Below are 23,735 nucleotides of genomic sequence, written 5' to 3'. Positions count from 1 at the left end.
AAGAAAATAAGATAAAAAAATAAATTAAAAGAAAATAAAAAAATAAGGTAGACTTCGACAGTAATGACAATTATTGGATAAATCCCCAGCCACAGATAAAATAGGCTGATAAACTTTACCATGTACAAATGGACAATTTAACTATTAGTGGTCATTTCTGTTTACATAAATCAAACTTTATGATTTCATACAATTTAGCTGATGGAGAGAAATACATGTTATATGCCATGAGTCCATTAGTCTGCCCAAATACACTACGTCCAAATGAAATTAAAACATATGCTACAAAAATACAAAGTACAGGTGGCCTTAATCATACGGACAGTCGGTCAAAATAAGATAAGCGGGGCTGCCAGGTATAGTTAAAAATAGCCAGTTTTATTTATGCCCACTTTGTTATCAGTGCAGGCAGCTTTCAGTTACTTTTTAAAGGCAATTTTAACATTTAAAAAACACAAATATACAGTATAAACACAGATGTGGCAGTTAAGTTTCACGCAGCAACAATATGTAACTCAACTCTGAAAGTGCAAAATAAAAGAATGATTTATCTCACTCTGTGGAACCTGTTTGTCATACCTCTTAAACCGTAGACTGCTGGAAGGTATGGTTTGCCTATCGGGTTTGTTGGGATGTCTCCATCTGTGCCCACACAATGGCAGGAAGACTGAGGGCAGGCAACCTCTGAAGCACAAGCTAAAAAAAAAAAGCCTCAACTCAATGGTTTTATCTGCTGTTGAAGTGGTGCAGACACAACGTTTTTTTTCTGCTCTCTCGTTTGATTTATCAATAATTCTTCCTTGAACTAAAATCTGCTCCACTGCATTCAAAATGCAATCCGTTTCTCAACCAGGCCACTGTTATTTTTAGTTGGAGTGGAGTTGTAGACAGCGCTCAAGAAAGGAAGGGAACCAATGCTTTTTCTCTTTCATTTCCTAAAACGTTGCAGTGCTCTATTCTTATCTACCTACTTGTTATCTTGTTTCTGTGTTGCAAAACCAGAGAAGGCTTTAAGAGAGTAAATGTAGTTAAGGAAAGACGAGTGCAGATGAATAAATAATGTATATGTGCGTGGTGATGTGGAGTTGAATAACCAATAAGGTTTTTTTTCTACCAGGCCAGACGGAGCAACAGTGCTTTCCACTGTAACAGGGCTACCAGAATTTGCCCCACAGGAATAAAGGCTTTACTAACGGGGACAGGATATGGAAGTCTTGCCATGCTTTAACTGCTTTAACAATCAGCTCATTGTTACACACACCAATGCTTTCTCATTTGAAGGCCGTCTTTAAATGTTGCTTTGTGAAGCAGGAAGGGCTGGAAGTGCCATGGCAATCACACTTGAGATCCGTTATGCAGTTACTGTGCTAAAAAATCCCCGACAGTCCTACAGTTGATCTTAGATCAGTCCAATACACTTGTAAACTTTTCAGTTTATTCAGTCAGTAGTCCTAGTATGTTAAATAGGTTGATAGGATGAGGATTAAACTTTATCAAACCACCTTTTTTTATTGAAGTGACTGGGATGTACTGTTTCCAAATGTCTTCTTAATTTGTTGGGACTCATACCGTCAGCTGCCAGAGTTTTCAGACATAAAGTACACACTGGTCTCTCCTCATCTCCCACCGCCTTCATTATTATGTATATTTATATAAATATAATTTATGGTGCTGTTAAGATTAAGAGCTTTGTTTCTGTAAGAACAATGAGCATACCACTACGTGTTCTAGAAAGCTTTACTCATCACTACACTGACCAACAACCAGGGTTGGAAATTAGCACCATCCACCAGCCAAATGCTGGTAAAATATGCAAGTGGCTGCCAGATTTGCTCCACTCACCAGCCAAAAAAAAATGGTAATCTATTGAGTGGCTGGTAGTTTTTTGGAATCCACCAGCAATAGTGGCAGGTGGACAAAAAAGTTCATTTCCAACACTGCCAATAACATGTCATAACTTTTGCTTTCGTTTAGAAATCACCGGTTTTCTGCTGGAATGAATAGAGCTGAAGGGGTTAGTGGGACAGCCATGCTTTTAGTTTGAAACAACTAATCATTTACTGCCTTTGAGTGGTGGTGACACGCTGTATATGAAGTCTTCAGTTGTGCAAAAGTCATGAAGCGTGTTTTGCACTTTTAAATAATATTGAAATATTGATTTCGGTGACCTATGAGAAGGATTCTGCAGGACCAGGATTTCCTGTGTCTCAACATGACTCAATGATGCACGTATATATCTGTGTTCACATCTTGTTTCACCATTTTAGTCACTCATAGCGTGTTTCGGCACACTCATCTTTCCGTAAGTGATCATCTTACACCGTGCGGAGAATTATCTGCAACAGAGTCATTTCGGCATAGGTCTGTGGTTAATGTGCACCTGCTACATCATCTGCATGTTTCCTGGGTATGTGGCAAGCAGCATAGTGCAGAATAAACAGCAGCCCCACTCTATAAATCATTGAGTGAGAGGGTTTTTGACTGAATGGGTCATTTCATTATTTCAGGCTGTGGACTCTTACAGCTGACCACCACGCTGTACTCATGAAAGGGGCAGTGTTTTCAGCATCTGATCAATCACAAACATGGACAAGTCTACTGTCAGCAGAGCGGAATATTTTACAAACCAAGAGCAAACTATAATATGAGACAAACGCGGAGAAGTTAAACACATAATCTAGACTAATAGCAACACAGTTGAAGCTGCCGAATGCAGGAAGGACAGCTGGTAAAAGAACAAATTTGCAGACGTGTGAATGCTTAAATTAACAGACATTAATTTAACAAAATACCTCAAATGTCAGATAGATACCTCTAGATGGGGCAGTGATAATATAAAAAGCTTTCAGGATAGAATGGATGAATAGATTAGACTTCATTACGCCCCTTCTGTAAGTTTATGGCCTGTCTGACTATTTCAGCTTTCTTTCAGCTGCGTCCCCGACTCCGCCGGTGTGAAAACGGACTTGAGAGCAATTATAAAAACATAGTTCAAAGCGGTAAACACCCACAGCATACAGCCAGCTGTCCTTCCTGCATTTATCAGTTTAAACTGTGTTGTTTTTAGTCTGGATTATGACTTTAACTTCTTTTTTATTTGTGTAATATTATACGATCCGCGCACAGAGCTGTGATTGGTCAGTGGTCGGTGCTTTTATACGAGTTATCTGGAGCATAACCTGCTCCGGAGCAGGTTAGATGTTCAGCATCAGTTACCATGGCGATCTACCCCGGTAAGAAGTGAACCACCGTCGTAGGACTGAAAACCCTGAAGGTGTTAACCCTGAAGTTACCTCGCTAACCCCAAATCCTGCTTCGTACTACAGGCCTGTGCTCCTCCGTCGCCTCACTAGGTTTTATTTATTTGTTTTGATCAGAGATCAGATCATGACACAGTAACACCACAGCACTATAAATGAGACAGGAGTGGACTGTGAGACATCATTTGGCCGGGTTAATAATAATAATAATAATAGGGTTAGTGTGTCCAGAAAGCATTTCGCCCCTTCATAATTACCAGCTGTGACAGCATGTAGTTTTCACCTTTTGAGTCTGGGTGTGTGTCATCCTGGTAAAATGTGGTCCTGGAGACACCTACTGTAGCAGGACCTGCCACAGAGGCAGTTTTGAGTACTTTGTCAGGTGTTCATATTTCTGTCTGTGGACAGATTTTGTCACAACGATAGCGTCACAACCGTACAAGATGCAGTCACGAAAATGTGAGGAGCTCGTAGATGGGTGTGGGGAATGCTTTCCACTCCCAGGCATGTAGTTCGGCTGGTAAATAAAAGCAGTTAGTTGAGAGTGTCGGGCTGTCTTTTTGAAGCAGCAAAGCTTTGTAGTTTGTCTGTCGATGGTATGAAACTCACCTATCACATTTGAGTTTCGAAGCATAAAAAGTAAGCTTAGGAATTTTGGGGTTTGAGGAGGCCTCTCTTGATGTCGATGTTAAAAAAAATCACTTATCTAGTTTCCTTCCTCAAACTCGAAGATCTTAAAGCTAGAGTTGGTTATCTTCTCCAAATAAATTTTTTTGTAATATTTGTTGAAATTTTCATTACATCCCGACTTGTGTTTCTCAAGATTACCAACCCTAGCTTTAAATGTTTCACACATGGAAAATGAATATGTCACTATTCACTGAATCAATAATCTGTTACAGCAGGCTGCCCATGTAACTCTCTACATCTCTGCACACCATCTGCATCTGTGAAATCACAGTTGTTTGTGGTTTTGCTGCAGTGGGCTAGTTTAGTAGCCTCTGCCTTGAAACAGATGTTTCCTCGAGAGATTGACATCAGTGTTGTCATTGATGGCATTGGCTTTCTGCACGTAACATGCACATTTTTACAAATGTGTTCTGTTTTTTCAGCTTATCTCCTCCAGCAGCTGAGTCAACTCTTGGGCTGGTGGCTTTATGGCTTTTAAACACAATGTATCATACTCTTAACAGAAACCATTCCCCTTCCCCTCTCTCCATCTTGTTCTGTCTGTTTGTGTGTATGTGTGTCCAGGTGTGTGTTAGTACTGTGTGTGGTTTTAGGCTTCCTGTGTTTGGTGATGGTCTCTCGTCTACCACTGATTGAGACGGGGACAAGCAAACCTCTGGATTTGCACGTCAGCCATGCACATAAAAAGGTGAGGGGCAGGCTACATCCACACTAATACATGATCTCTGTCGAGCGTCTTAGGGCCGTTTCAGAATTAATCTTCATCCATACTACCACGCCTGAAAACGCATATCACATGACCATTGACGTGCACTGGGCATGCGCGTGCCGGTGTAAACAGGAAGCAGCGCTGGACACAGGACTTGATGCAAAGCCCTCAAATAATAGCTTGCCTCCTGCACATGCAGGCAGTAGTAACATTATAAAATGCAGAATTTAACTGCACAGCAGCTGCTAGCATAGATAACATGGTCAGCAACGCTTGTAACTATTAACCACTGGTGGTCGATGCTGTTGTCTTTTGTTTTCTTCCTAAAAAGGTTCACGTGATGGGGCTTGACGAATCAGGGAAGGACAGGTCATGACTGAGGCACGCAAATATCTCCAAACTCAGCTTCAAGTTTCTGGTGCTCGTAATAGCTACAGATGGTTGCGCATTAGGCTGTGAGCACATATTCTCAAAGTAGAAATTCTTTTTTCGAGGGAACTAATTAAATCACAAATATTTTACAACTTATTTTATTTATTCAAGTGAATGATTGATGATTTGTCTGCAGCTGTCGGGTTTCTAGGTACTTTTGTTCACCTATTCTTTGATATGGTATTACATTTATTTATGTATCCATTTACGAGAAGTAATTTCGTCAAATTGGGAAAAAGGTTTTGTTGATTGGTATTGACACTCAGGTATAAAGACACTTTTCAGAGAACGTTTCGGAAAGCCCCTGTAGTTGTCCTCCATGTCGGAAGGGACAACAGTTGCTAATTTCAACACCGTGGTTTCTATATGTTCATATACTGTGTGGCAAATAAACAAAGAATAGCAATAAATTGGTGTATTCTTCTAACTGTATGTCGTCACAGTGCAACAGTAATATCATTAATAGTTGTACCTGCCTCAACACTTAGCAGAAAATCGCTTTCGGAAGTGGTTACAGACGGCCGCAGATTGACGTTGAGAGGTTCTTTTTTGACTCAACATCCTTTCCTATGAAAGGACCAAGGACAGATACTAAGAATTCAAATTCTTAGTATCTGGTAGGAATGATACTCAGCCCTGCCTGTGGGACAGAACACAATGCTCCAGCATTTAGTCTGTTTTAATCAAACTCTGTTACGGTATGTTGGGCCAGAACAACTGCACTAGGGTTCGCTTGGAAACAGTCAGTTGCAGTGAGATCATACTATATACATAGAAATCAGAGTTTCTATTGGCCCAAAGCTAACGTGGGTGGGAGTAATGGACACAATATGCTTCTTTGTTGGCGCAAATGATCCCAGTCTATAGATATGCAGATTTTAATGATACAGCACAATTTAGTAATTTATAGAAAATTATTCTGCGGACCCCCTGACAGAATGCCACGTACCCCTGGGGGTCCCCGGACCCCGCTTTGAGAATATATATATATATATATATATATATATATATAGTATGATGTTTACTGGAGGAGAGGGGATTCGTCTGCACAGTAGCTCAGTGCCGAGTCAAAGTGAAAAAACGTCGGCCCTGCTCCTTCTGACACGCCCCTCAACAATTTTTTTTTTGATTTGGTCCGCATTAATTTGTGCACTGTGAAACCGAACCAGACTAAATAGAAAACGAACCAAAAGTATCAATGTCACTCTGATTCAGACTAGCCCAACAGACTATGGCTGTGAAAGCGCCCTTAAACTGCTTTTAAGTTGTTACTGCTTTCTGGTGGTGATATGAAAAGCAATGACAAAGACCAACCTAAAATACTAAAATAGTTTCGAGCTGTGTCACAGTTCTTCCACACGCTATGAAACAAGCTGCCATGTTACCTGCACTGAGCACTGCTGACGGTTCTTTGTAATATCGATAAAACCCTCAATACCAGTATTTATACTCTGTTTGGCTGCTGATGCAGCTAAGTAGGATGCCATGGAATTTTACAGAAGAGACTGAACTGTACTACTAACATGGACGACACACACAAACTGTGAACTTAACATAATTGTTGTGAAACAGGTTCTGCAGTGGAACAGGTTCTGCTAACGTAATGATCGTCCCTGGGGACATTCTGTGTTCATAACCTGTATTTTACTTGCAGCAGGTGAATGAGCACGTGACCAGAGTTCTGGAGAGTCAGTGTCGTCCCAGCAACACCAGGCACAGCTTGTTAGCTCGACTCCCTGCCTCCAGTCAAACAACCCAGCCCTTCCTGTGGAAGGACGTGCCGCTCCCTGATGGCCTCTTCCTGTATCCACCACCATTTGGGTTCAGAAGTCTTCAGGGAAAAGTGGAGGACCTGCTGAAGCAGGTGCATGCAACTTCTTTCCTTCCTTTATTTTTGTCTAATCTAGTTAGCATTTGATCCTTTATAGTTTATCTATATTCAGTTAATGGCACCTTGTATGTTCCTAATGAAGAGCCTAATCTCTGCCACATATCACATGCAAATATAGTACAGTAGCACACCACAGCTGTTGGTTCAACTGTTCAGCTCTAGAACTAATGTAGTTTGACTTATTATTAGGACTGTCAAACGATTGTCCATAGTTAGTACCGATTAATCGCAAATTAATCGCTCATTTTTAATCCGTTCAAAATGAACCTTAAAGGGAGATTTGTCAAGTGTTTAATACTCTTATCAACATGGGAGTGGGCAAATATGTTGGTTTATGCAAATGTATGTATATATTTATTATTGGAAATCAATTATCAACACAAAACAATGACAAATATTGTCCAGAAACCCTCACAGGTACTGCATATAGCATCAAAATATGCTCAAATCATAACATGGCAAACTCAAGTCCAACAGGCAACAACAGCTGTCAGTGTGTCATATCTATAACCTTTATTTATGATTTATGATTTATGATTAAAACCTCTTTTATAAGTGAGACCTAGCCAAGACAGGGGCAAATAGCAGCATCCAATACATAACAAGACAACGTTGAATCACGACAGCAACAATAGGTACAACAAAATACATTACATCATCATACAGTACAGCATGTTGGTTATGTGTTTCTTATTTAATTGAAACAACTGCAGCTAGCAGTGACCACTTCCTTTATTCTATGTTTAAAATCATTTAAAGAGATACGGGTCTCAAGTTTAAGCTTGGCCTGCAGACCATTCCAGGACCATAGTGGATCAGGCTTGTTTTGCCAGCTTCTGTACTGATTGATGGAACTTTAAACTGAAGCCATTTATGTGACCTTAGATTATAACTGTTTTGGGGAATTACAAACTTCCGGCTTAAGTGAGTAGGAAGTTTGCCAGAGATTATTTTATAGACTCAAATGTACCAGTGCTGTAACCTCCTCAGAGTGAGGGATGACCATCAATATACCTGCTGTATAAGGTACAATGATGGGTCCTGAAGCCAGAATTAGTGACATACCTCAGGGCTGAGTTTGGACAAGGTGGACGGTGAGGCAAACCTGTAAATAGTATCACCATAGTCAGTCTCCAGTCACCAGTCACCAGTCACCAGAGTCAAGAAAAGGCCAGCAACTAAGCGTTTTCTTGATGCCATGGAAAAACAGGACTTTAGCCTGTACAGAAAACTCACTGTGAATCTTAATTTCTTTGCAAGATGGTCAATATAGCGTTTCAAATTTTGACTTTTGTCCATCGAAATTCCCAAGTATTTGTAATTGTCAACAGCTGTCAGTGTGTCAGTGTGCTGACTTGACTATGACTTGCCCCCAAACTGCATGTGATTGTCATAAAATGGGCATGTCTGTAAAGGGGAGACTCGTGGGTACCCATAGAACCCATTTTCATTCACATATCTTGAGGTCAGAGGTGAAGGGAACCCTTTGAAAATGGCCATGACAGTTTTTCCTCGCCAAACTTTAGCGTAAATTTGGAGCGTTATTTAGCCTCTTTCGTGACAAGCTAGTATGACATGATTGGTACCAATGGATTCCTTAGGTTGTCTAGTTTCATATGCTGCCAGTATCTTCACTCTAGCTTTAAATTAAACTAAACTGAACTAAACTGAGCCCGCTACAACCTAAAAATCACAAGTTGCGTTACTTCATTAAAGAAATTAGTGCTGTTAAAACGAATGATACAATTCGACAAGTACTACTGATAATTCAAGATATCTGCAAATACAAATTTACCGCTCCAAATTCCATATCAGTGCACAGAAGGAAGCTTACATCTATACTCGATATAACCTCTGAGCTAGCTACCGTTACAGCTAGCTCACCCAGCACCACTGAGCTAGCTAACGTTACTGCTAGCTCACCTAGCACCATGAGCTAGCTAACGTTACTGCTCAGCCGAGGAGGCCTGCATTAATGTTTACATTAATTGTCACAAGCACAAGCTTCTCGTTCATGAGTAGATGCACGCTTCCTTTTGCGCGGTGATACGGTTGTTGGCTGTAGTTTGGTAGAAAGAAAATAGTTCCTACATGAAACCGCTCACAACAAGGTCTGTGGATTATCTCCAGTTACCGGGTCATGATTTCTGGAAAGAGACATTGCTGTTGAGTTTATCTAATGTATTTTTTTTGGCGCTTTGAGCACCACAAGCAGAGTGCCATCTAGTTCCATTATATTGGAGAGAAGGCAGACACCCCTACGGCCGATATCTCACAACAGTCAATCATACATTTAGTCTTACAAGGTGCAGAGAATCAGTGATGTCCACCTCTTTGACAGTAAGCTTTCACTGTTGAGTTAACTAGAATTGGATTTAAGATGAATTTATTATTTCCAGGGCTGTCAGTAGATTAAAATATTTAATCGTAATTAATCGCATGATTGTCCATAGTCGTCCACATTTTGAATCTGTTCAAAATGTACTTTAAAGGGAGATTTGTCAAGTATTTAATTCTCTTAACAACATGGGAGTGGGCAAATATGCTGCTTTATTCAAATGTATGGAAATCAATTATCAGCACAAAACAATGACAAAAATCCAGAAACCCTCACAGGTACTGCATTTAGCATAAAAAATATGCAAACTGCATGTGATTATCATTAAGTGGGCAAGTCTATAAATGGGTATTTTCATTCACATATCAGTTTTTCCTTGATAAAATATAGTGCAAGTTTGGAGCATTATTTAGCTTCCTTCGAAAGCTAGTATGACATGGTACCAATGTATTCTTCAGGTTTTCTAGTTTCATTTGATACCAGTATCTTCACTCTAGCTTTAAAACTGAGTCCGCTACAACCTCCAAAAGATTGATTGCATTAATGCGTTAAAGAAATTAGTGACGTTAAAACGAATTTGCGTTAACGCGTTATTATCGCGTTAACTTTGACAGCCCTGGTTATTTCATCCTATACAACGTTTTAAATCCCATGCGTGTAGCGTCGGAAAAAATAAGACAATCACTAAAGCGTGGTCTAATGATAATAAAACATTATACACATCCACAGTCATATCAACATGAAGCCTTTTGGAGTCACACTCAGGCGGCTTCTCATTCTTTGATGGCTCACCACACCTGGCCCCCAAGCCTTTGAAATAATATCCTCCACAATATTACCTGAGGTTACATGAAAACAATAAGGGGAGGTTTCGTGCAAACGTTGTTCAACTGACAACACAGCCAGGGATAAACATGTGAACCTGAAGGCAAAACACCTGCTCTTGTCTCAACGTCTGGCATGTGGCCAGAAGTGCAACACGTGGATGTTGTCCTTAATTATCCCTGCTAGCATTTATTAAAAACTACTGGTATAATAAGTGAATGTATCCAGAACGAAGCTTTACATGCCCCTCCAATAAAGGAAAGATTGTGGCCTCCTAAAGTAAAGATACTGCAGGAAGCCTACATGATAACCCAGTAAGAATCACTTCTCTCTGACAGAATGGACAAACCAATATGGGTCGACATAGAGCAGCAATTGAATTATCCATATAAAGCTGTTGGTTACCTCAGACAGTTTTCAAACTAAGAATCCAATGATGTCTTTCATAAAGATTATGATTGTCATTGTTATTATAAAATCTGTCTCTTCAGTGGACGTTTACGTCATATGATTCATATACTTTATCATTTATTTGCTAAGTCTGTTTCCATTGCACTTTGTCGCATTTTGCTTTTATCGATGCACCAACTATTCCACCTCAGCCAAGAATAAAAACTTTTTTGCAATCAAATTCAAACCTACTTTCAACAACAAATGTGCATCTCTATGTTCCTGTAAGTACAGTACTTTTCGGAGCATAAACCTAATGATTGTCTCTGTGAATTTTCCTTTAAAGCTGCCAGACTCGGACTCCGTGCGCCAGTCGGAAAAGACATCGGATAAATGTCGGCGCTGTGTGGTCATGGGAAATGGAGGCATTCTCAGAGGCCTGGAGCTGGGCCCGCTCATCGACCGCTTCGACACCGTTATCAGGTTAGAAACACAAATGACTGCATCAATCCCAATTTTGAGTTTTATCATTATCATCACAGACACTTCCCACTGTGTATAATAACCAACAATGACTCAGCGTCTCTCTCTGTCTCCCTCCTTCAGGTTGAACAGCGGTCCTCTGGGAGAGTTCATTGTCGACGTCGGAAATCGAACCAGCATCAGGATGAGTTACCCAGAGGGCACGCCGCTCCGCTGGACCGACACAGACCCACACATTCTGTATGTAGCTGTGGTGTATAAAGGTGTAGACATCAGCTGGATCTCTGCTATGATCAACAAGCTCACTGTGGTGAGTAGTGCTGCTGTGTGCGTCTGTGTTGTATTGATCCGATGAAACTTGTTTAAAACTGGGTTTCCACCAATTTTTAGGGAACATTTATCTTGCCACACATGAGCCGGGTTTCCACCGAAGGTTTCCGGGACTTTTAGTCCCTGGAACTACTTTTCAAGGAAAAGCCCACTGTTGTCTGCGTATAAAGACCTGTGAAGATTAGGCAAATTAGTCCACTGACGTATGAAAAAGCAACATGACATGAGACGAGGGCTGCTGGTGGTCACAGCCGTAAACACACTCTGCAGCCTGCAGTTCAGTGTGGCCGCCTGTTTCAAATAAAACACATGCTTTGTCTCACTGCGACGATATTTACTGATGTGATGAATGAAAGGCAGAGGAGGACAGTGAAAGTAAGAGCGTCTGTCTCCACAGTAAATCATCTGTTTAGTGTTTGAGGGTTATTTATAAACGCTGTGAAACAATCAGAAAATAACTTTTCTTTCTCTCATTCACGGCACCGTCACAGTGTCTCCCTCTTCTAACGTTACTACTCGCCCTCGCAATCTCTCTCTTTTTTCTCTGTTTTTTTTTTTTTTTTTTTTTTAAATGAGTCAGGAGGCCGACAGCAGAGCCTCACTTCACTTTCAATGTTATCAAACAAGGAAAATGTTCTTCCCTCGTTCTAAAAATACTTCCTTTTTCCACTTTAAGAAAGAACTACCCACCCACCCCCCGACACTGAATAAACTTCCGTTAAAAACACCATATAACGGATGGCCTTCAAAATACAGAACTGTTTTTAGTTTGGCCCTTGTCCTCTATTCTACTCTCATCTCCTCCAGTGAGTCTGATGCAAGACCAATCACTGAGCCAGCCTTTCTGATCAACGTATTGATCCTGTTTTTATCATCCACAACCTCTCTTTTGTAGTCCAGAGGCCTGTACTACGAAGCGAGTTCAACATACCCAGGGTATCTTCTCGTTATCTGGCTTCACTAACCCAAACAAACGAGATCCCGCTAAACTGTACTACGAAGCTGGTTATCAACTCAGTAAATCAACCCAGCGTTTCTCAGTCTGGTTATGAGCGCGTTCACATGAACGGGGCGGTGTTTGCAGTTTATGACCGATTACAAACATGGACAAGACTACTGTCAGACTGTCAAAGGAAGAGTAAACTATATTAGAAAAATACGAAGAAGTTAAACACATAATCCAGGCTTAAAGTAACACAGTTGAAGCTGCCAAATGCAGGAAGAACAGCTGGAAAAATAAAAAACTCCTGGTGTGTGAATGCGTAAATTAACAGACTTATTAATTTATCGGAACACTCAAAAGTCAGATTTACTCGTCTAAATATAAATAGCGTTTAAGAGTGTAATAGATGAAAGGATTACTCATTTTTGTACCCTGTGCAATCGGTGGCGTCTATCATTAATTAAACCTTCTTTCAGCTGCGTCCCCCCTCTCCGACGGTGTGAAACGGGCTCAAAAGGAAGTAAAAAAATAGAAATATACAAATATAATTCAAAGTGGTTAACACCCACAGCATACAGCCAACTGTCATTCCTGTATTCATCAGTTTAAACTGTGTTGATTTAAGCCTGGATTATGACTGTAACTTCTTCATTTGTGTGTAATATTATCATACGATCACCGCACAGAGCTCTGATTGGTCAGTAGGTGGTTCTTTTATACGAGTTATGTTCTTATCTGGAACATAACCTGCTCTGTGGGGCTCCTGTATAGTTCAAATGCTGTCAGACCGTTTTTTTTATCATGCCTAGCATACTGAGGTCTAGATAAAAGATCATTTAAAACCCAAGCGATGGTTGTGTTGTGCAGTTTAAAATCCATCAACTTGTTAGCTAAAATGTGTGGTTGAATAGTATTAAAAGCACTGGAAAAATCCATAAACATAATCCTAAAAGAGCTGGCAGTTGTTTCAAGGCTGCTGTAAATACTGTGAAGCATAAAAAGTAGTAGAAAATGGTCACATTTAAACATAGTGAATGGCAATACAAAATCATCAAGAGATGTCAATATTGACCATCAGAAAACTACACTAAGTTGGCGTAACCCTTGCATGTAGCAGTATTTTACAACAGTTTGTTGCACTAAAAGGGTCAGGGATGTAATGTAATATTTGTTAATAGGCCAGAAATCAAGAGGTTTTCCTTCATCAGATATCACGCAAAACTTCTGAGTTTGTCAATGAGTCATTAATCCTGGATAAATGAATCAGGCAAAACAACAACAGTTGGAGGAATTTCAAGTTTTCTTTAATTCATCGAGGAAGGTTGATATGTTCATTTCATTGGTAGAAAACGGAGTCAGAACATCTCTAAGAAGAAGAACAATTAAAATTCTCTGTAAGGTGGATTGAATTACTGATGAAAAATAACGAGTTAAGAAATCAAATTAGTTTATCAATCTCATAAAATAACTAGAATGGCACTCGGTGAGCGCAGACCTCCGCCAAGCTGACCGAGTACGATTGTCCCCCCCCAACCCCCTCTCCGTGCAGCTTGTGCCATCATCCACGTGTATTTGTGTTTATATTGAGATCAGCTGTACGTAGCGGAGCATCGTAAAACACTCAAATAAAACTCACCTAAACCGTCGTCGTTACTCTTTCCAACAATCACCAAGTGTGCTTTGGTCCAACTCAACTGTAATTTCACAGAGTTTAATGTGAAAAAACACAGAATCTACAAATGTCCCCCCCCTACCTCCACCTGCTGCTCTCTCTCTGTCTCTCTCTCTGCAGGCAGAAGGTAAGAGGCAGGGTGACACGTCATGACCACGTCATCAGTTACACTGCGCATGTCTTAAAGCCTGTGGTGTTAATGCATAGGTTGAGCTGAGTTATTACATTAAATTCCCGAAGCCAGATCATGATCCAGATCGCCACCAAAATCTACTGGATTGTTCATTGTGCCACATCCCACCCCTCCAAAAAATTTCATTCAAATCCACGGCAGACTTTTGGAGTAATCCTATAAACGGATAAACCAACAAACAGACAAATCAACGGCGGTGAAAACATAACATCATTGTGTTGTTGTGATGTTGTCATACATGTTGTTAAACAATACATTTAAATCTTAAAATCTGAATTTGGAAAAATGTAAAGATTTGTTGAATTTAAAGGATCTACTGAATGACAAAACGAATGACAAAAAAAATAAAAGTTACTTGGTTACTCAGTGGCTGCGATGAGCCCAGTGCATTCTGGGAGTTGTAGGTTTTCTACATTTTGAGCAAAGGGGAATACCACAGCACTTTATCCTCTGTTTTCTCTGGTTATATAGCGCCAGTTTCAAAGGTATTTGTGCCTTGCTACTGCCTAGACAGCTTAGTTTTATGAAAAGACCATCTTTCCGGCAGTGAAATACTTCTTTAAAGATTAACTGGAAAGAGCAAACATTCAAAATGTAAAAGTAGAGCAAATAATAGAAAAAGAAAACCTCTTAAATCATATAAATGTAGCTCAAAATATAAACAGTTTCTTAGCATAATATACATAAAGAAGTGTTAACTGCCAAATGTGGACATATTTCACTTCCTTTGTTTGCTGTTTGCATATCAACAAAGCACACAGAGTTCAGACAGTAACTTAGTTATGTTAAGTAAATAGTTTGGTAAACAAAACTCACACGTGAAACTTTGGATGACCATGTGACATTACTCCGTCTCTGAGTGCTGAGTAGCTTCACGAGGCTTCTGAGTCTGTAAACACTCCTCTTTCCTGTTGGCCTGTTCCTCCTCTTGTAGTTCTTCTTAATGCCGTCACAGAATATAGCCTTTGTGTGATTAAGATTCAAAAGCTGATCTGTAGTCTTGAGAAATAATAATTTGTATTGAAAAAATAAAAGCTTGCAGTGTGAAAGATCAGCGTTAGGACACAGCTGTGCTTTGTGTTGCAGCCACTGTGGGACTGGCTCTTCTTCTGGCAGAAGGTTCCAGATCAAATCCCTCTGGAGCCCCAGAGGTTCAGACTTCTAAACCCGCATATCATCAGAGAGTCTGCTTTGGACCTACTGAAATACCCTCCACCCAGACCACGCTGGTGGGGAAGCGACCAGGTAATAAACTTCTGTCTGTGTGTTTGTTCTAATAGCCATGGTAAAGTGACTCTAGATACAATGCTAGATACATGTATCATACATAAATATTATTATTATTATTATTACAGTATATCCAAGAGCTGGAAATATAAATCATCAGTGACAACTAGTGATGGCGAGATGAAGCCTCATGAAGCTTTGAAGCTTTCCAGCAAATTGGTTCGGAAAGGTGTTCATTGCTCGAGGCTTCATGTGCTCACTAAACCACCTGGTGGTCAAAGAGTGTAAAACAGGCAGATATGATCTTAACCATGTGATGAAATAAGATAAGATGTTCCTTTATTAGTCCAGCAGTGGGGACATTTGCAGTGCACAGCAGCAAAAAACAAGATGCGTCAGCTAACACAGTAAAAAAAAAGAGCTAAACAAAGTGTAACAAAATATGAACCAAGTATAAAGATAGGAAGTATAAAAATAGGAGCAGTATATACAGTATTGACAATAAACAGACTATTAACAAAATTGCACAAGTGGAAAATGATATTGCACAGTGAGAATTAAATGAAAATCCACCTGAAAATATCAGGTTATTGTCTTATTGTCAGTTTGTCAGTTTTTGGTGTGTAAGTGTAAGTGCTCTACTGGGAGCAGTGCTGGTTGTGGTCTACTGGGGACACAGATCTGTGATATAATGTATCTTGGGCCAGTAAAGGCTGTTGGGAATGACTATAAACAATGAAAAAAAATCTATTACCATGTAATCAATTTATATATATATCATATATAATAAAATGTCTATTTAGTAAGTATATTATATATATATTATTATATAAGATACATGTGTAATAAACTGTCATTGTTTTGTGAGTAATGCATCGTATGTGTGTAAACCAATCCTTTGGTCAATAATTGTATTGTAGTGTAGTGTAATATAATATAATAATGGCAGGAGGGGTAATATTAGTGTTCTGTGTCACTTCTGGAAAGTGGCATTAGTTGAACCAGTGAAGATCTGAACCACTTCATGAACCAGTCAGTGGTATGGTATAGCCGGGCAGCGAGGCTTCGGATGTCATCAATGACGTCATTGGTCTAAAACGATACAAGCCTCGATACGCGCATCGCAGGAAACTTCCTGGATTACTCGACACACGCTCCGAAGCCTAGGCACAGCACGTAACATCACTAGTTACAACTCAGCAGGCCTCTCAATTGAGAGTCTTTTTATACCAGTCGTCTCTTGAGCGTCTAGCAGCACTGTGGCTTCATCACCGCTGCTAGACGCTCAAGAGAGGACTGATATAAAAAGACTCTCAATTGAGAGTCTTTTTATACCAGTCCTCTCTTGAGCGTCTAGCAGCGGTGATGAAGCCACAGTGTGTAGGCTATAACTATATGTCTAGGAAGCCCAGCAATGACACGCTTAAAATCACTGGGCACCGTGAAAATAAATGCAAGTTCAGTGCACAGCAGGCAGATTACTAGGCTACTACACTGCTGCCGCTGCTGCTGCCGAGACCAAGACAGGCGGGAGGCGTAGCTGCACCGTAGAGCCTGAGCCATAACGTCAGGTTCACACTGGATGCGCAGCGCCTCGGAGCTCTGCTGCCGGCTCGCGATCTTCTACACATTTACAGATTTATGCACACATTTACAGATTTGTCTACACATTTACAAATATCAGTATTAGGACTGTCAAAGTTAACGCGACAATAACGCATTAACGCAAATTCGTTTCAACACCACTAATTTATTTTAACGCATTAACGCAACTTGCAATTTTAGAGTGAAGATACTGGTATCATATGAAACTAGAAAACCTAAGGAATCCACTGGTACCTACTTACTACCTCATACTAGCTTGTCACAAAGGATGTTAAATGACGCTCCAAACTTACACTACATTTTGGCGAAGAAAAATTGGCATGATCATTTTCAAAGGGGTGCCTTGACCTCTGACCTCCAGATGTGTGAATGTAAATGGGTTCTATGGGTACCCACGAGTCTCCCCTTTACAGACATGCCCACTTTATGATAATCACATGCAGTTTGGGGCAAGTCATAGTCAAGTCAGCACACTGACACACTGACAGCTGCTGTTGTCTGTTGGGCTGCAGTTTGCCATGTTATGATTTGAGCATATATTTTATGTTAAATGCAGTACCTGTGAGGGTTTCTGGACAATATCTGTTATTGTTTTGTGTTGTTAATTGATTTCAATAATAAATATACACATACATTTGCATGAAGCAGCATATTTGCCCACTCCCACGTTGATAAGAGTATTAAATACTTGACAAATCTCCCTTTAAGGTACAATTTGAACAGATAAAAAATGGGCATTCATTTGCGATTAATCACGATTCAATATTTTAATTGATTGACAGCCCTATTCAATACACTTGCAAATCTGAATTCACATTTGGAGAATTCTTTTCACACATTTACAAATCTGATTATGCACACGCAGATTCTGAACACACATTTGCAGATTCCTGTACACATTAACAGTTTTTATTTCCAAAACTCAGTAACAATCACTCAGTATAGTGTATGCTAAATTCTTATTGTGAAGGATCTGGACTAATGATCTATTTATGTATAGAAAAATATAAAACCAAAATTGTGTAATTTAATATTTAGGAAGTTTATAATTATAAGTACAAAAGCATTATAATTAGAAAATACAGGGATGTAATAAAACACAATAAACAACAAATACGATTTCAGAAAATAAGACTACTACTGGTGGTTTTCTGGTTAATAAAAAAGTGATGCCAATAATATTTCCCTCCTTGATAATAGTGCGGGGGGTCTTTGTGTTTTTGTCTGCAGAATGTGCCTACCATGGGCGTCACTGCACTGAATCTAGCCAGCCTGCTGTGTGACAAGGTCAGCCTGGCAGGCTTTGGCTACAACTTGTCCCAGCAGGGGGCGCCCCTGCACTACTACGACCACCTGCCCATGACCGCCATGCTGAAGGAGACTTCACACAATGTGGACAGAGAGACTGAACTCCTGAAGAGCCTAGTCAAAGAGGGAGCCATCACTGACCTGACGGGGGGGATTCACTGCTCCTTCTGCCCCAGCAGACCACAAGACTCTTCACTGTGAAGCACTTCCCTCTTCTGTTGTAAAGAGCAAAGCACGTACTGTACAGATACACAGGAAAACAACGGCGAGACCAAAGGACTTACAGACGTGCGGGAAGTGAGGGAAAAAAAACAGGTGAGAGGAAAAAAAAACTTGGCACAAAGATAGCAATAAATCTAGTGTAATATATGCAATATTTTTCACAAAGTGCTTCTTGAAGAACAAGGGACATAAAAACAGAAATAAACTCTGGTCATTTTGGTGCCTGCTGGGCTTTACATGTCTCAGTATTTCAATGTTAAAGTTCTTCTGTGAATGAAATAAGTTTATTTGCTGATACACCCAACAAAACGTGGGCATACATTATGGGAAATTTGAGATTTTACAGATTACGGATTTTAATATATTTCTCCAGATATTCAATGTATTGCAGGTATTTTAAAGCCTTGTGTTGATAGTATTAATGCATAGACAGCTCGCCCACGTTTGAATTTAGGACTGCTTCAGTTGGTAACACGATATCGTCTTATTGGTATCATGATCGGGGGAGGGGGTTTACTTTAAAAGTGTAATGCGATACAATTACTAATTACTAGGGCTGTCAATCGATTAAAATATTTAATCACGTTTAATCGCATGACTGTCTATAGTTAATTGCAAATTAATCACACATTTTTTTATCTGTTCAAAATGTACCTTAAAGGGAGATTTGTCAAGTATTTAATACTCTACCTGACGGCTCCCTCGTTGATACAGTTCCTTTTAGTTTTTTTTTGTATCTTATCCATTACTCCCCAAGCCTGATCATGATAGTTCTCCAAGTACTGTGAGTTAAAACGGTTCAATCAAAACATCTCTAGCAAGCAGACTAAACTGAACCGAACCTATTCTTCCACTGGCTTTAAACACATTTTCTATTCGCTCTGTCCCTTGAACCATTGGCGCATAAAATCAGACAACATCCATTAGTACATCCTATCACTTTTTGTAACACTGATCACCGGATATCATTGTATGCTGATGATATCATTCTTTACTTAGGTAACACAGGTTCTTCTTTACCACATTTGCTTTCCACTTTCGATTCGTTCAGCTTGCTATCGGGATATAAAATTAATTGGACAGCATTGATGCATTTAAATTCTGTTATTTCTCAAACTCCCATGCCCTCCCATATACCAATAGTTAAGAGCTTCAGATATCTTGGTGTTGATATTTTCCATTCTACGTCTTCCATTGCACTACGAAACTTTCAAAATATATACAATTGCTTAGAGAAGGATTTTGAACGCTGGGTAAATCTCCCAAATTCACTCCAAGCCCGAATAGCAATAGTTAAAATGGATGTACTCCCTCGTGTTAATTTTTATTCTTCTATGATAACTCTTGCTCCTCCTATTGGGTTTTGGGAAAAACTTCACACGTTAATCTCCAAATTCATATGGAAAGGAAAGAGGCCTCGTTTAAAATTCACAACTCACCAGCGAGACAAGACACAGGGAGGGCTGGGTCTACCAGGTTTAAGGGGTACTTCTGGTCCTTTGTGTTACGCCCTCTCTCTACATGGCTCAATCCTAGTTCTTTAGCCTCTTGGAGACCAATTGAGGAAAATTTATCGTTGCCCCATAGACTACAAGACCTAGTGTATTCCAACATACCATTGAAAAAAGCCAAATTACGTTTAGGCCCTATAATTTCATTTCTACTTGTAACTTACCGTACTGTAATGAAGCAGACGCATGCAGATCTTAAATGGCACAATCACTCGCCAATTTTCAATAATTTCTCCCTTCTTTCCGGTAACATACCTTTCTCATTCCCACAATGGAAGACCAGGGGAGTTACTATATTAAAGGACCTATATGGTGATAGTGGCTTACGAGCCTTTAACGATTTACGCGCCGAATATGATCTCCCGGGTTCATCGTTTTTTTTCTATTTGCAGTTGAGATCAGCCATGCGGGCATGTGGTGTACCATGGGGATTAACGCTCCCTACACACCCTCTGCAAACCTTTATCAGTAGAAGCTGCATGGCGTAGGGACTTAACCGATATAAATGACGAAGAGGTTTCCTGAGACAAGGTGTGGAAAAATTTGTGTGGTACATCTCAAAATCCAGATCATCAATTAATACACTATAAATTTGCCCACAGGATGTACCTCACCCCTAGAAAGCGTCACTCTATGAAGATCATTACATCTCCCAATTGTGATCTGTGTCCATCTGGTGCTCTGGGTTCATTCTTGCATATGTACTGGAGGTGCCACGATGTGTCTCAATTCTGGAAGCAAATATCTCTCACCTTAAGTGACATTCTTGAAGTTAGGATTCCACTCTCACCTACTTTATTTCTATTAATTGATGACTCCTCTCTAAACCTGTCTTTGCAACAGAAACATATTTTATGGGCTGGTCTTACTGCAGCCAAGAAAATGCTGGCCTTAAGATGGCAACCACCACACTCCTTGACTAAACAACAGTGGGCTAACTCGTCATTAGAAATTATCTTGATGACTCTCAACCCCAGGCTTCTAATGAGACTCATATTGACACTTTTCTAAGTTCGTTAGACCTACCCAATCTTACAAGCTCAGAAAATGAAAATTTAATACGATCAATTTCCGCCAAAGAATTGGATGTGGCCATCTCTAGGCTAAAGGACGGAAAGTCACCAGACTCTGACGGTTTTACCACCGAGTGGTACAAGTCTTTGAAGCCACAATTATCCCCGTTATTACTTAAAACGTTTAACTGGATTTTACAAAAAGGAAAAATCCCACCCTCTTGGAGGGAGGCAATTATCTCAGTCATTCCCAAGGAGGATAAAGACAAACAAGAATGCAGCAACTACCGACCTGACAGTGTTCTCAACTCGGACTACAAACTTTTTACATCCATCCTAGCCCATAGACTTGAAAACCTCTTACCTGACCTTATCCATTTAGACCAGACTGGATTCATCCAACAATGACAGACTCTGGACAACATAAGAAGGACTTTACATATACTAGAACAAATAACTAAGGATAAAACTAAGTCATTGATAGTGGGATTAGACGCGGAAAAAGCGCTCGACTCGGTTAGATGGGTATTTTTATATAGTTAATATCCCTTGGGAAGGGAGGGGGGACAGAGGGTTTTGCATTAGACCTTGAATGATGGTTTTGTATATGTACCTGTGTATGGGGGAGGAGGATGTATAAAAGGGATAAAATAAATGATATGTAACATTTTTCTCTATACCTTCTCAATAAAAAAGAATGATCACAAAAAACACATTTTGTCCACTTTCAGAGTTAAATGTGACGATGCATTTTGAAGAAGTAAAGCACATCATTTATTAATGTTAACCCTGGAACAAATGGACCTGTATTTAAAGTTACAGAGGCATGTGAATATTACAAAAAAAAGAGTGTCTTGATCTGCATCAGTCCAAGATGTTTTCAATGGCATTATCAGAGCAGGCTTCAAATAGTTGAAGCATATGCAGGGTTCAATGCTGGGAAGCTGCGTGTCCCCTCGCGATAAAAAAAACGCTGCAGTGGACACGTACCATGAGGGCTCACTGTGTCGTCTCTCCCAGCGGGGAGGGACGGTCCCCTGCTCCGGGCACGGCTCTTAAGCTGGGCGGACTGTCCTCAGTGTTAACCCACCCATCTTGAAACACTGGCCCTGTCTCGTTTACCGTGATGCTTTGTGGGTGAGACAACCAACACGTTCAGGATTAAATTGTTTCCTAGAGTACAGTGATGGAAGATGTTCTCAGATCTTTTACTCCAGTAAAAGTAATACCACAGTGTAGAAATACTCTGCAACAAGTAAATGCCCTACATTCAAAATGTTACTGAAGTACAAAAGTATTAGCATCAAATATATACTTAAAGTACCAAAAGTAAAAGTAACCTACTCATTTTGCAGAATGGCCCATTTCACAATAATATATATCATGGTTTATCATTGTAATATAATGATTGATGCCTTAATGTGTTCATCGATTCAGTGTTGCAGCTGGTAAATGTGCTCATTTTAACTACTTTATATGCGTAATAATGATATACTACTTAATAATACACCGCAGTTTATTAGTATTAAGTAACTGAATCTGCACATAGCTAGTATCTAATATCGTCAAATAAATAAATCATTGAAGTAAAAAGTACAACATTTCCCTCTGTGATGTAGTGGAGTAGAAGTGGGCTATAAAGATACGTAAAATAGAAATACTCAAGTAAAGTACAAGTACCTCAAAATTGTACTTAAGTACAGTACTTGAGTAGCCTACAGTCCACTACTGCTAGAGCACAAAATTGTTTGCAAGAGCACAAGATCTTTTAATAGATTTAGGCTCTTCATTTTGCTTTCAAAGTGCACCAGATTGATGCATTTAACTTTAAAATGTACAAAATGTTCTACCCTGAGAGGGTCTGATGTAAGGATGATGGTACCACCTCCATCTTCATTTTGAGCCAGGAAAATCCCTGATATGAAAAACATATTTCTTCACAGGTTTCAATTTTTATGTTTTAAAAAGATGGAATTCTATGTTATCTACAGAATAATGTGAAATACTGCAACATCTACATCATTCCACTGTAAATTAGCAACATAACTTAACAATGACTTTGTTCTGTTTGTGGTGTTGGTGGACAGCGTTGTTACGCCGATTCACAAGAGTTCTGATGTATATTTTTTATTACAACTGCATCTTGTTTATTCTACAGTCCTCCAAAATGTCTGATCTGTAAAAAAATACTGCACAAATGAGATGTGTTATTTATGAATTGTGTTTTTTTTTAATTCATGAATCATTAGTATCATTTTCATTGTTTGCAATGTAGCTAATAACATTTCCACTGCACACACGCTGGTTGTTGTTCATGTATTTAGGCCTCGTTTTTTTTAGCTAAAGCTTTCAATTTCATCCATTTCAGTTGTTTCAACATGTTGTTCTTCCAGTGACCCTCTTTTCGAGGGTCACAGTCGATTATTGTGTTTCCATTTAAATATTTAATAGCCAGCGCTTCTGATGTAAAGATTAAGAACAATTCTGTTCAAATGTGACTTTCACAAAATGTAGTCTTGTTTAAAACAACCAACAGAAGGAGATCAATGTACCTCTCTGCACGACTCTTATGTGAAGAAAGATTGAAGTTTTACAATGCCGTTCTGTTTTCTTCAACGCTTTTAGATTTCTGTTCTGTTATTGGACCTTGTTATGATTAAAATGTACAAATGGTGAAAATGAATACATTATCA

The 23,735-nt window shown here is 39.6% G+C and overlaps 1 protein-coding gene across 1 annotated transcript in view; it reads left to right on the top strand.

Annotated features, from left to right (window-relative positions):
• Nucleotides 1–23,735, top strand: part of st3gal5 (ST3 beta-galactoside alpha-2,3-sialyltransferase 5) — a 27,275-nt gene extending 3,540 nt beyond the window's left edge. The window contains exons 3-8 of the mRNA XM_037780900.1: nucleotides 4,515–4,638; nucleotides 6,746–6,955; nucleotides 10,882–11,018; nucleotides 11,142–11,328; nucleotides 15,243–15,401; nucleotides 18,219–23,735. Of these exons, the coding sequence (XP_037636828.1) occupies nucleotides 4,515–4,638; nucleotides 6,746–6,955; nucleotides 10,882–11,018; nucleotides 11,142–11,328; nucleotides 15,243–15,401; nucleotides 18,219–18,497 (1,096 nt within the window). The 3' untranslated portion in view covers nucleotides 18,498–23,735. The remainder of the gene's footprint in view (nucleotides 1–4,514; nucleotides 4,639–6,745; nucleotides 6,956–10,881; nucleotides 11,019–11,141; nucleotides 11,329–15,242; nucleotides 15,402–18,218) is intronic.

This window comes from Sebastes umbrosus, chromosome 9 (genome assembly GCF_015220745.1).
Source record: "Sebastes umbrosus isolate fSebUmb1 chromosome 9, fSebUmb1.pri, whole genome shotgun sequence".
Lineage (NCBI taxonomy): Eukaryota > Metazoa > Chordata > Actinopteri > Perciformes > Sebastidae > Sebastes > Sebastes umbrosus.
This window is presented reverse-complemented; position numbering and strand designations above follow the sequence as displayed.